General features: G+C 38.5%; 1 protein-coding gene across 3 annotated transcripts in view; it reads left to right on the forward strand.

Moving 5' to 3' along the window:
• Positions 1-15,652, forward strand: part of ITPR1 (inositol 1,4,5-trisphosphate receptor type 1) — a 394,249-nt gene that overhangs the window by 187,828 nt on the left and 190,769 nt on the right. For all 3 annotated transcript variants that reach the window (XM_027863906.1, XM_027863904.1, XM_027863905.1), the window contains 8 exons: positions 2,177-2,349; positions 3,342-3,461; positions 4,384-4,578; positions 7,095-7,346; positions 8,465-8,606; positions 9,408-9,561; positions 10,371-10,558; positions 14,648-14,786. In XM_027863906.1, the coding sequence (XP_027719707.1) occupies positions 2,177-2,349; positions 3,342-3,461; positions 4,384-4,578; positions 7,095-7,346; positions 8,465-8,606; positions 9,408-9,561; positions 10,371-10,558; positions 14,648-14,786 (1,363 nt within the window). The remainder of the gene's footprint in view (positions 1-2,176; positions 2,350-3,341; positions 3,462-4,383; positions 4,579-7,094; positions 7,347-8,464; positions 8,607-9,407; positions 9,562-10,370; positions 10,559-14,647; positions 14,787-15,652) is intronic.

The raw sequence follows: 15,652 nt of genomic DNA on the forward strand, positions 1-15,652 counted from the left end.
ATTCCCAGTCAACTGCTATTTCTCTTCATCATGAACCTGGCACAAGTCCGGTAGAATTCTGGGTTGATAAATCTGATTCTAAGGCATTCAGCAAATCTATTAAGAAACAGATTTTTTCATGTGAGATGAAATTTTTGATCCATTTCATCTCGATTTAAATTTAGCCTTTCTACTGCAATATTTTTTTTTCCTTTGCCATCATCAGGGAGGATGAACTTAAGCAATTCCTTTGAAATGTGATGGTCAGTGAAAATTTTGAATGCCCCTGTCTTCTTTACTTAATTTCTTAAATCACATATGAAATCATACAAGTCTAATTTGTTCATTATTTTGTTAAATCTTTTCATTTCTTCTGTCTGGCTTATTTGTACTTTAAGTTTCTCTTGCCAGGATGTGGGCTATGAGGGAATTTTTAAAAATTAGGCCTGGACCCAAATTCTTGCCCGAGTTTGTGCCATGTCCTGGTAATAGTAACTAATTTTAGCATTTCAAGTCTTGTAAAGTACTTTAGATGTTTCATCTCATTTGAACCTTCCGTAAGTCCTATGGAGTATGTTTTATAGGTGCAGGTAATGACTTTCCAAACATAGCTAAGAGGGTTCCTCAGATGATAGATACTCTGTCCATCACTGACCCTTCCTCTGACTCCTTCGAAGTTTGGGGGACCTTCCTGAGCTTTCATTCTCTGGGCATAGCCTTCAAGAATTCAGGATCACCTCTGTGCAATGATGGAAGATGACGTCTATTTCCAAGGTGTATATCCAACTGGTACATTATAGTTCAGTAGAATAATAGACCACAGGATCAATTAGGCAAAGTCTGTATCTAGACTGTCCTGGAAGGACAACTATCTACCCTATTCAGGTCTCCAAATGAGGTACCATGGTGGTACACTTGGGCACTATCTCAGTATAGGTAAATTGTGATTTAATACTGCCTTGCATTGCCTTTATAACTGTTCCCCTAGAGCAGAGATTTTTATTCATTTTTGTTTCATGGATCCCTTTGGCAGTCTGGTAAAGCCTATGGACTCCTCAGGATAATGTTTTTGCATACATAAAATAGGATGAATGCAAAACATAGGATGATGATGATGATGGTGGTGATAGCTAACATTTATATAGTGCTTACTATGTGCCAGGAATTGTACTAAGTGGTAATAATTATCATCTCTTTTGATCCTCACAACACCCTTGGATGATAGACACTATTATTATCTCTGTTTTGGAAATCAGGAAACTGAGGCAAACAAGCAAATGACTTGTCCAGCGTCATACAGTTAATGTCTGAGGCTGGATTTGAACTCAGGTTTTCCTGACTCTTGGCCCAGCTATTCACTTTGGTACCTACCTACCCCTCACTGTAATCCCCTAAGATTACAAAAGAAGCCAATTATTTTGAAATATTGTTATCACAATATTTAAAACCAAGATCATGAGTTTCACATTAAGAACACCTGCCCTAAAACGTATCAGGGAAGATCATTGTGTAGTGGAAACATCTGGAGAGACCTGAATTCAAATCCTGGCTCTGTTATTTACTACGTATATGATTTCAGGCAAGTCTTTTTGCCTCTCTTTGCCTCAGTTTCCACATTTATAAACTAGAATTTACTCATACTTGTAGTACCTAATTGTAATAAGAATGTTCTGTAATCTTGAAAGCAGTTTTTTTATGATTATTACTGCAGAATAGAGATAATCACAGGGTTTTATTTCAATTCACATGGATCTTTGAGAGGGAAAAATTGGGATGAGACACTTCAAAAGGGTTCAGATAGGATTAACAGGCAGCTACTTGGCATGAACAGAGCAAAGAGCACCAGTTAGATCCTCTTGAATTAGTAACAAATTCAGAGGTAATAAACAAAGTCTGACCTTTGAAAATTGCCATTAGTTTAAAATTCAAACTGTGCACTTAGTGAAACACCCCCACCTGAAAGCATTAAGTGTCACTTTGCTCAGTTATATTCTGTACATATATGAGGTGTGAAAACATTTTAGCTTTCACTTGGTGGGGGAGGGGGGGGATTATTCTTCCCGGAGTAAAATTCTGGGAGCAGCAACTTCACTTTCTCTATAAATGTTGACTCTGATCAGTGAATCAGTGTCTTTCCCTTTAATTCTGAACACAATTCCAAATGCTATTTGTTCCCCTCAACCCCGCTGTCCCAAAGGAGTACATCGCCAAGCAATTTGGCTTCATGCAGAAGCAAATTGGCTACGATGTTTTGGCGGAAGACACGATCACAGCTCTGCTTCACAACAACCGGAAACTCCTGGAGAAGCACATCACTGCTGCAGAGATCGACACCTTTGTCAGCCTCGTGAGGAAAAACCGGGAGCCCAGGTGAGGTGGACCCAGAGCTGTGGGAAGCCAGATGGTGGACCCCAGGCTAGGGAACTCACCTGGACAAAGTGAACTCAGGTCTCTTAAATTCTATTTCCTTGAGGTTGACGGGGCTTGCTGAGGCTAATAATTTCCTTTTGGATTTTTTCCAAGTCACTTGTCAAACTCTCACCCTTCCGAAGGCAGAGGGAGTCATCATTCCTTCTTGACTCAGTGTCTTGCCAGGAGGTGATATCACTGTGGCCAGAGTGAATTGCTACTTGGTTGGTTCACACACCAAGTAATAAAATAGTTACTAAATGATGCTAAATGCACACAGGCTGTTTTTATTTCTTTAAATTTACTTCGAGGCCATGTGCATCGACCTTGACTAGACCAGAGGTAGATAGCCAGTGACTTTGGCGTAGTTACCGAGGGCAGCTGAGAGAATGGATGGAGGAACTCTGATGCTGCCTACTACACGTGGGAACGTTGTGACAAAGAGTACTGTATTTGCAAGCAGGGCTCCTAAGAGCAAATCTAGGCTTTGATACTGCCTCAGCAAGTCATTTTCCCTCTCATTTTCCTTGTCTCTAAAATGAGGTAGACGGCCTAGATGACCTTTAGGATCCCTGCTAGTTCTAAATCTAGGCTATCACATACCTCTTTTCTCTCTCTCCCTCTGCTCCATTCTGAATTCTTCCTTGTCTTCCATTTTTCTTTTTCTTATCTCCTTTGAATTCTTCCTTTCTCTGCCCAGACTTTGGGTTTCCAGTAATATTAGTGGGCAGTGGGGACACTTAGGACACCCCCAGTTTATGTTTCTTCTTAGAGCCTGCTGTGTAGACCAACCCACTTTGGAAGCAATGCTTCCAAAGCAGCAAGCACTGTACAAATATCAGCTGTTATATCATTAGCCATTTTTAGGGCATCTTAATACTTGGGTCATAAATGGAAAGAACTTCTTTTATCTGAAGAGAATGCCCATTTTTGTGTTTTCTACTTCCCAACAGATTCTTAGATTACCTCTCTGACCTGTGTGTGTCCATGAACAAGTCAATTCCAGTGACCCAAGAACTGATCTGTAAAGCTGTGCTGAATCCAACCAATGCTGACATACTGATTGAGACTAAGTGAGTTGCAACTTGATGATTTTAAGGCTATTGGAAGATGGGAGTTTAGGCATAGAAAGTGCTAGAAGGTTCCAGCCAATATATGTTGCCCAGGCATCCCAAACAGTGAATCCAAACCACTGAAGGAACCGTAGTTGATGGGAGGTATAAGTATCCAAAATAGGATGGTATCGGATATTTATTTTGGAAAGTCCTATCTTATTAATTTGCATGCAGAGCATTGATTTTAGTTTCTTCTTCAAGATGGTTCTACTGCTTTCATTTGGCTAGGCTCAGTTGAGATACCAGTTAAAATGTGAGCATTTTTTTAGCCACTCAACTTTAATGTGAAATATTTACAATTGTGCAGAAATGTTAAGAGTCTTTAGTTCTGGAAGGAAGTAATTTTTATTCGCTGTGACTATACTGTACTTAAAGAGAGATTCCTGAAATGTCATCTTGACATTTTTTTTTTGGGTGGAAATAGCATGCATGTCACTCTATGCAAAAGTGATAGCTGATCTATATGAAGGAGGACTGTTCTGAAAAAAAAGCATTTCACCATAGCATAGGATAGGGGTTATATTCTTAATTTTTTAACTCTAAATATGCTGTTGAGATCTTTGTCGGTGGCATGTTTATGTCTACCAAGGACGATCCAATTTGTCATTGGCTCTAGGCTATTTAAGTGTTTCCCAGGCATGATCTAATTTGTTATAGGCCCTGGGCATTTGTAGTGTGAGGTTATGATATTTTAGTTTCAAGCGCCTAGATCATCTTCTGGGCTGAGCTCCTGGAAAAGGGCTTCAGCGTACTTTAGACATAGAGAGCCAAAGCCCTGTTTTATTGCCAAGCGTGGAGTTTATAACATCTCCAGAGCTAAAGTGGCTTACCGTAAGAGCTCAAATTAATGATGCTGATTTTTCATCTCCTCATTATCCAGGTTGGTTCTTTCTCGTTTTGAGTTTGAAGGAGTGTCTACTGGTGAAAATCCTCTGGAAGCTGGAGAAGATGAGGAGGAGGTATGGCTATTTTGGAGAGACAGCAACAAGGAGATTCGTAGTAAGAGTGTCCGAGAGCTGGCTCAGGATGCTAAAGAAGGGCAAAAAGAAGACCGGGACGTCCTCAGCTACTACAGGTAATCAGAACACTTGGTGTTTAACTCTGACATGGGAATCCTGGGGCTGGGGAATCAAGGTCAGAGTCTGGAATTCCCCCAAGTTCACTGGTTTTGTTTGTACAGTGTTACCAGCAAGTCATATAATGATATAGCAAAACAAGTTTGGGGTTGATTTTAGGACTTTGGAATCAATTTAGTATAGGAAAGGCAGTGTGATGTAGTGGAAAGAGCTTTGGACTTGCAGTCAGGTGAGACCCAGGTTGGACTTTTATCTCCAATACTATCTGTGACAATGGAGAAGATATTATATCTCTCTGAGTCTGTGTTCTCCTCTGTTAAAAAGAAATAATAATACCCTTTCTACCTACTTCATGCAGTTGTTTTGAGAAAGGCAATCCTAGAATCATAGGTCAAGGGCTGGAAGGGACCTCCGAGTCTTATCTACTCCATCCAACCTTCTCATTTTACAGATGAAGAAACTGAGCAGACCTATGTCAGATGTGTTGGCCAAGTTCCCATGGATAGTAAGCATCAGAGGAGAGATTTGAATTCAGGTGCCCTGACTCTAGAGCAGGGGTCCTTAACCTGGGCTCCATAGATGGTCCGTGGATATATTTCAGAGGCCCTTTGAACTTGGATGGGAAAAATTAAGTCTTTATTTTCACTAACTTCTAACTGAAACTTATCTTTTCCTTTAACTATTTGAAAATGAGATTCTGAGGAGGTTAAAAGAAGGAAGGTTAAAGAAAGGTTAAAACCCTTGCCAGAGTGCCAGAGCTTTTGTTTTAAATTGAACTATGCTGCCTTCTAGATGATACGTGTAAGATATGTGTAAGGCATTTTGTAAGCCTTCATGTTGCTAGCTTTGTAAATGTCAGATATTATCATCATCATCATCACAAGGATAGCAGCTTAGCCTGGCTCAGATGAAAACATTTGTTCACGTTGAGAGTGCTTGGATCCAAATTCTGCCTCTGCCACTCACTAGCACTGTGGTCACAGATTTGAGTTATCATTGACTTAGACTTAGTTAGACCTTAACAGTTCTAGTCATCATATGCCTCTCAGATCACCTAGAAACTTCCACCAACCTCAGACCATCACTCAGAATGTAAGAGCTAGACAAGTCCTACCCAAAAACTTAATAAGGATCTTCATGCATTTCTGCTCCCTCCACTGATACAGATCACCACCCCTGTACATTTTAGTAAATGGTCTTGTAGAGTTCAGTTGGACAAAAGATTCCTGGGGCCTACCTGGAGATGAGCTTCTCTGCTTTTTAACTAGGCAGATCTGTAGATGATATAGAATATAAGAATAATTAATATAATTATAAGTAATAATAATTAGTAGTACCTACCTCCCAGAGTTGTGAGAATCAAATGGGAGGATAATTGTAAAGTACTTAGCACAATGTCTGGCACACAGTAGGTGCTATATAAATGTTATTGTTACGGAATCCTTCATTGGTCTCATAGCAAAAGTCCTTTACGCTTGGCAGAGGACCTTTCAGAGTTTTCATTCCTTTTAGCACTCCAAGCTTACCTCTACATCACAATGCGGCCTTGGGACAGGAATTTCATACAGGATGTTAGCAGCAATTGAATATTTTCAAATTTGGGGAATTTAAAAAAGCACCAGAAGCCAACACAAACAGCAGAAAAGGATTAGTACATAAATCCACACTTGAGAACATAGACAGTGGGGATATATGCGAAGGATTTGAGGATGAAATTACTTCCATCTAGTGATGCAAAAGAAGACAGGGAAGGTAGAGTTGATGGGGAAATTTGTTTGGTGAAATAGTATGATTTTCTAATTTGGTAGAAAGTTTCTGGCAACAATCTTTGAGGTTTATGGTGTTCCCAAGTTGCAGTCATCATCTGGTGAGTTAATTTACTCCAAAGATGTTAAGAAAGTGCCTTCCTAATAATGACAACTCAGGTGACAGCAACTTCATTGGGTGGGAGAGAGCAGAGGCAGGAAATGGATTTTAAGTTGTTTGGAAAGAAGATGTGAGATGTAAAAACTTGTGCGTGAAGGTATGAATACATAGCTATAATTCTGTATCTTTTTATAAAATAATAATTGCTAATGATATTTACATAGCACCTGCTATGTGCCAGGCACTGTGCTAAGTGCTTTTTACAAATATCTCATCTGATCCTCCTAACCCCGTGAGTTAGGTGCTGATATTATCCCCATTTTACAGTTAAGGAAGCTGAGGCAGATGGATTAAGTTACTTAGCCAACATCACACACTTAGGAAGTGTCTGAGGAACTCAGGTCTTCCTGGCGCCAGGCCCAGCACTCTATCTAATGAGCCATCTGCCTGCCTCCTAGGCAAACAGAGGTTAAATGACTTGCCCAAGGTCACATAGCTAGTAAGTGGCTGAGGCCAGATTTGGGCTCAGGTCTTCCTGATACCAGCCCCAGCGCTCTACCCACTGTGCTGCTGGCCGTCATAATCGCTGCATTTCTACGGCTCATTGGCTTCTAGGACTTATGAAAAAGTTCTTTCTGCTCTTCACAAGGTATCAGCTGAACCTGTTTGCTCGGATGTGTTTGGATCGGCAGTATCTGGCCATCAATGAAATATCTGGCCAACTCGACGTAGACCTCATTCTTCGATGCATGTCTGATGAGAACTTGCCCTATGATCTGAGAGCGTCATTCTGTCGACTGATGCTGCATATGCATGTTGACAGAGACCCCCAGGAACAGGTCACTCCTGTGAAGTACGCCCGCCTGTGGTCAGAGATTCCTTCCGAAATAGCAATTGATGAGTAAGCTGGCTTTCTTTCCCCATCAAGACTGTTGCATGTTTTTATTCTCTTATATTCTAATCAGAAATAATAGGCAAACTTTACAAGTCCGGATTACTTCTGGATAGTTATGGGAAGAAGTCTTTGCATCTTAAAAACCAGTCAATCAGTTAGCATTTATTAATGGCTTTTTGTATTTCAGGCAGACACTGTGGTAGGTGCTGAAGATACAAGTTCAAAGGATGAAATGATCCCTACTCACAAATAGCTTATGTTCTAAAGAGAGAGACAACATAAACATATATAACTGTATAAAGAATAAATATAAAGAAAGAAAATGCAAAAAAAAAAAAGTTAAATATAAGGTAGCTTGGCTTTAAATAGTGAGCCTGCAAAATTTCATCATTCCATAGAAATTTTTGTTGCAAGTGTTTATTATAATGGTCTTTTGGATCTAAACTGGGAAAAAATTCAAAGCAAATTTTGTACCATCATTAGAACAACATTCTCATATTTAAATTAGAACATTTTTGATGGGGACTATTAACATTTTGCAGATAATCACTAAAGGACTATATTTTTCAAATACCATTTTTGAAAGTTACTAAACATGTAATCCCAGAAAATTTTCATAAATAGGATTTGTAGTTGGTTTTTATTTTTAAACATTTGTCAAAATTTGGCATGTATTTTTTCAAAAAAGGAATCATTTGAGGACCGACTTTAATATTGGCTATAATAAACCAGAGTCTGTAAGTGAAAACATGGAAACCAAGCTAGTAAATTGTTGGATTGCTCTCTTTCCCCATTACATTATACCTGTCATTACTCTAAGGTGCCTGTTATGGTTGAGTTAAATGTTACTTAAATTTTAAAAGAATATTTAACTTAATATTCTTGAAATGTCACTTTTTATTGTAGTGATTTATCAAAGTACTATCTGATTTCCATGTTCAACCTTCTTGTAATATGTAATTTAAAGAATATTAGTTTTTGAAAAATTTATTTGTGAAATGTTTTGCAGAGTTGGGTAAAGTTCTGTTCCCCATCTCAGTAGTTTAAAAAGAGGCATGATAAAAAATATATAAAATCTCTGTTGAGTTTTAGCCCCAAGACTTAAATTTTATTTTTCCTTACAGCTATGATAGTAGTGGAACTTCCAAAGATGAAATTAAAGAGAGGTTCGCTCAGACTATGGAATTTGTGGAGGAATATTTAAGAGACGTGGTTTGTCAGAGGTTTCCCTTCTCTGATAAAGAGAAAAATAAGCTCACGTTTGAGGTAATGTGAAAATTTTAAATACCAGATCATAAATGGACATTTTAGTAAGCAGTGAATTGGAAAATATCCACATCAAGCTGTGTGCTTTTATATTGAAGCCCTAGTCTTTGTGGCATAGAGACGCTAGTTTAGATTTGCTCCTGAATAAAAAGAGATAGCAGTCTTAAAAACAAAACAAAACAAAACACAGCTTTGTCCAATGATAGATGTAATAGAAGAGCCAAATGTATATTCTGAATCGAAGCATACAAAATGGCGGAGAGGAAAACGTACCCTGTCCTTTACAGGAAGTGAAATACTCTTCCTTAATCACATCAAGAAAGTTACTTTTTATATTATATTTTTCTTTCTTCTTGTGAACTTACCATTAGATTATGCAGTGGTTTATTGGGTGTTTAAAGTTATATTTCTAGGTCTAGTGTTGATCTTTGTTGGAAAGTATCTCTGTGATGAGATTCTAGAAAACTTGAAATCAAAAGGTGCTGTGTCTAAGGTACAACTGTATTAAGGGAATTATGTAGACTAAATGAATAAGTCAGCATTTTTCTCATGTTATTAAATATAACAGAGTCAAATAAAATGAATGACTTGGCAGCATTCTTAGTTAGAGATTTCTGACCATTGTTGCTTATTTCAGAAAAGTTGTATAAAGTAAATGGAGTAGTTTTTTCTGTCATCACAAAGTTGAGAATTTTTACAATCTTGTCATTGTGGACCAGGAGTCAGACTTAAAGTAAGGCAGGAAGAACTCTGTTTGATAGTTTTTTTTAAGGCTATTTAATTCTTTTTAAAAAAAAATAGGTTGTGAACTTGGCCAGAAATCTCATCTATTTTGGTTTCTACAACTTCTCGGACCTCTTACGATTAACCAAGATCCTACTGGCTATCTTAGATTGTGTACATGTGACTACCATCTTCCCTATTAGCAAAATGGCAAAAGGAGAAGAAAATAAAGGTAAGAAATAAGTGTTGGATGGCTGACACAGGAAAGTGTTTTGCATGATTTCAGTGTATAACTGATATCATATTGCTTACCTTCACAATTGAAGTGAGGGAGAGAATTCAAAACTGAAAATTTCTAAAATATGAATGTTATAAATGGTAATTTTTAAATAAATAAGTGATGGGGAAGATGATTTGATTGTGGTATTGTCATCATAAAAAATTCCTTCTATTCCTTCTGGACTTTACTCTTAGCTGCCTTTTATCATACACTGCTCTCAAAACTGCTGTCATACACTGTACCGTGTAAATGGTCACTTTCACTTTATCATATGAATATATAATGACATTGTATGTGATACTATCCTATTCAGAGTATGTCTCGTTTCCTCAACTAGATTAGATTATAAAATCCTTGTAGGCTGATGTCATGTCAGATTGGGCAATGGAGGCAGGGCAGGGTGGGGGGTGGAGAGAGGAGAGGTGGTTCTTGTGGTGTCTCTCCAGAGGAGGCACTCAGTAGTTTGAAGAGAAGTGTTTCTATTTAAAATCCTGCTGTCATTAAAGTAAATCAAGTATGTGGAGCTTTGGATGACTACCTTTCATGTCACTTGGGATTTAGTTAGTTCCTCGAGCAGATGTATATTGATGATCTCAGAGCCAGGAACCCTCTTTTTCAATATGAAACTTGCTAACAGAGAGAGAAAACAGTAGAAGGAGATAGGCTCCCATTTGTAAAGGCAAACGCCTAACCTCAACCCTCCAAGGGAAAACCTTTAGAGATAAGGTCATAACTTTTGGATTATCCTTTCTGTTCCATAGGCAGTAATGTGATGAGGTCCATCCATGGAGTTGGAGAACTGATGACTCAGGTTGTCCTCAGGGGAGGAGGGTTTTTGCCCATGACTCCCATGGCAGCTGCCCCTGAAGGGAATGTGAAACAAACAGAACCTGAGAAAGAAGATATCATGGTCATGGATACCAAGTTGAAGATCATTGAGATTCTTCAGGTATCTTCTAGTCAATGGGGGACCCCAGGGGCAGAAGAACATTTCAAAAATGAAATCTCTTCCATGATGGGGAGCTGTAGTACTCTTGTCTGGATAGGGTAGAAGGGCTTTGAATTAATCTGATGTTTCCTTGAATGATAATTCAGGAGATCACTGATTAAGAGCTGGAAGTTAGCATAGAGATCAGCTTGTTCAGTCCTCTCATTTTACAGATGAGGAGGTTCAAATTCAGAAAATATAAGTGGCTTTGCCAATGTTCAAGGGAGATAATGTATTTAATCAGCTGACGAGCATTTATTAAGTACTAGTGCCAGGCACTGTGACAGGTGCTGGGGACACAAAGAAATGAAAAAGTCCCTGCCCCCCAGGTGCTTCTATTCTAGGTGATTGGTGTCTGTTGTTGTTGTCCAAGCTCACCCAGGTAACAGAACTGGGATCTAAATCCAGATTCTCTTTAACTTATGCTTTCTTTAAAGAAAAACAACTCTGAAGTTGTATTTTCTCCTCTGCTTTATCATCATCGTTATTATTCATAATAATAATAATTAACATATAGCACTTTAAGATTTGCTGAGGACTCTACATATATTATCTCATTGGATCACCATAATAACCCAATGAAAGTGGGTCCTATTATCATCTCCATTTTACAGATGAGGAAACTGGGGTCGAGAGAGGTATTAGGTAATTAGCCTACGGTCACACAGCTAGTAAGTGTCCAAGGAGGAATTTGAACCAAGGTTTTCCTGACTGCAAATGCAGTGCTCCATCTGCTCCAACCCACTTCCTGTATTACAGGAAACAATCTCAGGACATCACACTAACATGGAGTTGTCTCTCCCTCACTTCTCTCTAGTCTTACCATGGTTTCATCTTAGGTCTTCACTCGACCTTGTCATATCTCTATTTATACATTAGGAAAATATGGAAGGGATATGATTTACCAACCTCAGCTACAACTTTGCTTATGGAAAATCCCTTGAGTTTTCTGGTTCAAAATTTCTCCAAAAAGTGTGAATGATTCTTCTATTTTTGGATTTATTTTTAAAGTAAAATACCTATGTTTTGTTTCACTTTGTTTAGGAATTTTTGTGCTTCCCCCCCCATCACTATCATCTCTCAATGGCTTCTCCACTGTCACCCAATAGAACCCTCCCTTGTAGCAAAAAAAAATCAGTTAAATGAAACATCAACACGTTGTCCATGGCTGACAACACATGCTCCATTCTGCTCCTGTATTTCACCACTTTTTCTGCCAAGACAGGAAGTCTGCTTCACAATCAGTCTGCTGAAAGCATAATACAGTATATTTTCAACCACACTTTTTTATTAGTTCTTTTTTTCAGTGGCAGACATTTCTCAAAAGTTTGGGGACTGAACATTAGATAAACCTTTCCTCATTTTTTGATTCTCCATTTGATATATTTAAAATTAGAATGGAAACAGACAAATGGGAAAAAATCTTTGCAGCAAGTTACTCTGATAAAGGTCTCCTATTTAAGATAAAAAGGAACAGAGTCAAATTTATAAAACTAAGAGCCATTCCTTAATACATAGATGGTCAAAGGATATTCATAGGCAGTTTTCAAAGGAAGAAATCCAATCAACAAATTGTTTTAAATTCCTAATAATTAGAGAAATGTAATTAAGTTTGAAGTTCCCCCTCATACCCATCGGACTGTCAAGGATGACAAAAATGGAAAATGACAAATGAACAGGCACACCATGTGGGTCAGTGTAGCAGTGAATTGGTCCAGCCATTCTGGAAAGCATGATGCCCAAATTCCTCAACTGTCCTTTACTCGTTGACCCAGCTATACCACTACTAGGCCTACATCCCAAAGAGATCAAAGAAAGAGGACTTATATATCCAAAAAATTATAGAAATTGGTTTTTTTTTGTAGTAGCCAAAAATTAGAACATAAGAGAGAATCCTAACAAAACCACAACAGATGCTGAAGAAGCTTTTAAGAAAACAGAGCACTGATTTATGTTAAAAATCCTAAAAAGCATGAGCTTAAAAGGACTCTTTATTTAATATGGTCAAAAGGATATATTTAAAACCAAAGAGCTAGCATTTTTTGCTTTGGAGAAACACTAGTAGAAAAAGGGATATAAAGCAAGGATACCTTCTCTCTCCACTTTTATTTGACATCATTCTAGAAATGCTAGCTACTGCAATAAAATGAGAAGAGAATTAAAGGTGCAGACATTGGCAAATATGAGGCAGTTATCTCTATTTAGCGATAGGATGATGGGATTACTTAGAAAAATCCAGGTTGCAGTGACTTTGAGTGTGGACATAGGGAAGGATAATATACCTTGCATTCGATGAACAGCGTATGTAGGTTGATTGCAGGATGAACTTTTTGACCACAACAACTCTCAAGGAACATATAATAAATCACAGAGAAGATTATAATTGGCAGCAGTGAAGAGAGCACCCCAACTGACAAAGCCATAGATCCTTAAGTGTGGAAGTGATGTGTGTAAAGCCCTGTGCTCAGCAAGAAGGAGTGTTAAAATGTAAAATGGTCAAATGCCTCTCTTCAGTCTGTTGATGGTAGGAGTGTGGGAGTTGGGGGAGCAACACAGCATGTAAACAAATAAATACAAGAAAAGGGAGATATGTTTCAGATAAAGGAGAAATGCAGAGTAAGTGCTCAAGGAAAATATGAGGAGGAAGGAAACACTTTTTCATCTGGCTGTCTAGTGGGAAAAGTTCTGAATTTAGAACCAAAAGACCTGGGTTCAAATACCACCTTTCTGACTTACGGCCCATATTGTGTTTGGGCAAGTCACCTGACCTCACATTCTTCATCTCTGAAAGGAGGGGATTGGAATAAAGGGCCTTTGAGGTCCCTTCCAGCACTCTCCCTGTGATCCCGTGATAAATGACCCCCAACGTCACTTCCAGTTCTAAATTTATGGTCCTGTGACAAAGGATTAAGAAATGGTTCATGGAGGAGGCTGCGTATGAGTTTCACTTTTAAGGAGGAATCCAGGCACGAGGTGGCCTTTGTGAAAGCGCAGTCGTGAGACTAGGAAACATCTAGAGTGTAGAGGGTGGGCAAAGGAATGATGGGAAATCAGCCTGTAAACTGAGGTGCAGCAAGACTGTAGAGAGACTTTGAATGCCTGGCTAAGGAATTTGTATTCTAAACTATAAGCAGTGAAAGAGCCACTGAAGGTTTTAGGCTAAGCAGGGGAGGGAATAACATCATCAGGCTTGTGCCTGAGGAAGATTAGTTTGGAAGCTATGGAAAGGATACACTCAAAAGGGGAAAGATTACAGGCAGGAAGACCAATTAGGAGCAGGGTAAGGATAGCTCTGTGAGAAGATATGATTGTATATGAAACAGGTGGGTGGAGGGAGAAGAGAGGATGAGTCAGATTCTATGAATAGGTCATTTTGTAAAAATAGATTTTTTTTTTAATTGAAATCTTTTGTTTTTATATCACTTAGATTTCACTTTGTTTTCCTCCTCCTTCCTTCTCTCAAAGAACCATCCTTTATAGCAGAGGATTTTTTTTTTTTTAAGAAAAAGAGGAAGAAGAGAAAAAAAAATTGGGCTAAATAGAACAGTAGATAGAAAAAATCTGACATGATATACTTCTAAATGAGAAGGAACAATTATATTTTAACAATACCATACCTAATGAATGGTTTATTAATAAAAAATGGATTTCTTTCTATGTTCTCCTGATTTTTCTCAGTATCCCATTGTATTCTTTCTCTTGAGAGGCCCTTAGTAGGCCCTTAACAACTATTGAATTCAATTGAATTTCAAAGTAGCATTTTTGGACATTGACTTAGCATTAACCATTTATGCCTGTGGCTATGGTAATGAAGATTCCATAAGAAGTTAAGGTGATAGGGGATGGCTTAATACTCTATGTCCAAGTACATTTCTATTAACCTGACTATTTACAAGTCAGCTAAATAAATATTTGATTCACTAAGTTTTCAGAGCATCTGGTGTGGCTGAAACCAAGCCTGGTCAAGTTCCGCAGCTGGGCGGGGGGACACATATTAAAGGCAGTATGTGAATATAACCAATCTATTTCCATTTCCACTTGAATCTTCAGTTTATTTTGAATGTGAGATTGGATTATAGGATCTCATGCCTCCTGTGTATATTTAAACGGGAGTTTGATGAAAGCAATTCCCAGACCTCTGAGACATCCTCAGGAAGCAGCAATCAGGAGGGACCAAGTAATGTGCCAGGTAAGTTATTCCAACAATAGGTCTTCAAAGATGGAGTGGAGTCTGCAATGGGTAGAGGATCTCTGTTTTTAGGGAAAGTCAGATGTGTACTACCTTGGTTTTCATTTTTTAGAAGTGGCAAACCTTATTGATCCTTCAGCACAAAATATTTTCACCTATACTTGGAAGTAGGATGAAAAACACATCTGCTATTTTTCTCCTCTTCCTTTTTCTATTTTCTTTTTTCTCCTACTGAAGATTTTCTCTAACTTTGATCCTGAGTATTTTCATTATGTGTCTATGCCCAGCCCCGAAGGGAAAAGCCCATTTTCCATTATGAGGAGGATTAAGTTTTCTTCATTCTTTTTTTTTTTTTTGCTTGTAGATAGTAAGATAAGTATATTTATTTTAGTGGTTTCTTCAGAATTAATCAGCAGCTTTGCCACAAGTCCTGGGGGCTTCCTGGAAACTGACATTTTTTGCACACCAGGCCTTTTCATCACCAGAAAATTCAGAGTGCCACAGTCCTGACCAGACTTCTCAGTGGACTCTTCCCCATTAGCCTTACACAGTAATAGTGGCCTCAGTGACCTTTGTGTTCATGTCCAACCTTTGTACCCACCAGTCATAGTTCCTCCACAGGCACAACAGGCATTTTTCTGGACTCCACTGGAACAGAATGGGCAGCAATGAAACATTGTCATTGCCCTCAAGGTTGTGGTCAGTGTTCTTTGGGGTTACTGCGCTTGGAGAAAGTCCCATGTAGTAACAGTACCTGAAACCAGGATCCACCCAAAGGAACTTCTGGTCATAGATAAATTGTGTTCACTTCCCTGGAAATGGGCTGTTAGGATAAATATGCCAGCCTAAAGTAAAAGGCATCAGGT

The sequence above is a fragment of the Vombatus ursinus genome, unplaced genomic scaffold, assembly GCF_900497805.2.
Source record: "Vombatus ursinus unplaced genomic scaffold, bare-nosed wombat genome assembly UNPS02014773.1, whole genome shotgun sequence".
NCBI lineage: Eukaryota > Metazoa > Chordata > Mammalia > Diprotodontia > Vombatidae > Vombatus > Vombatus ursinus.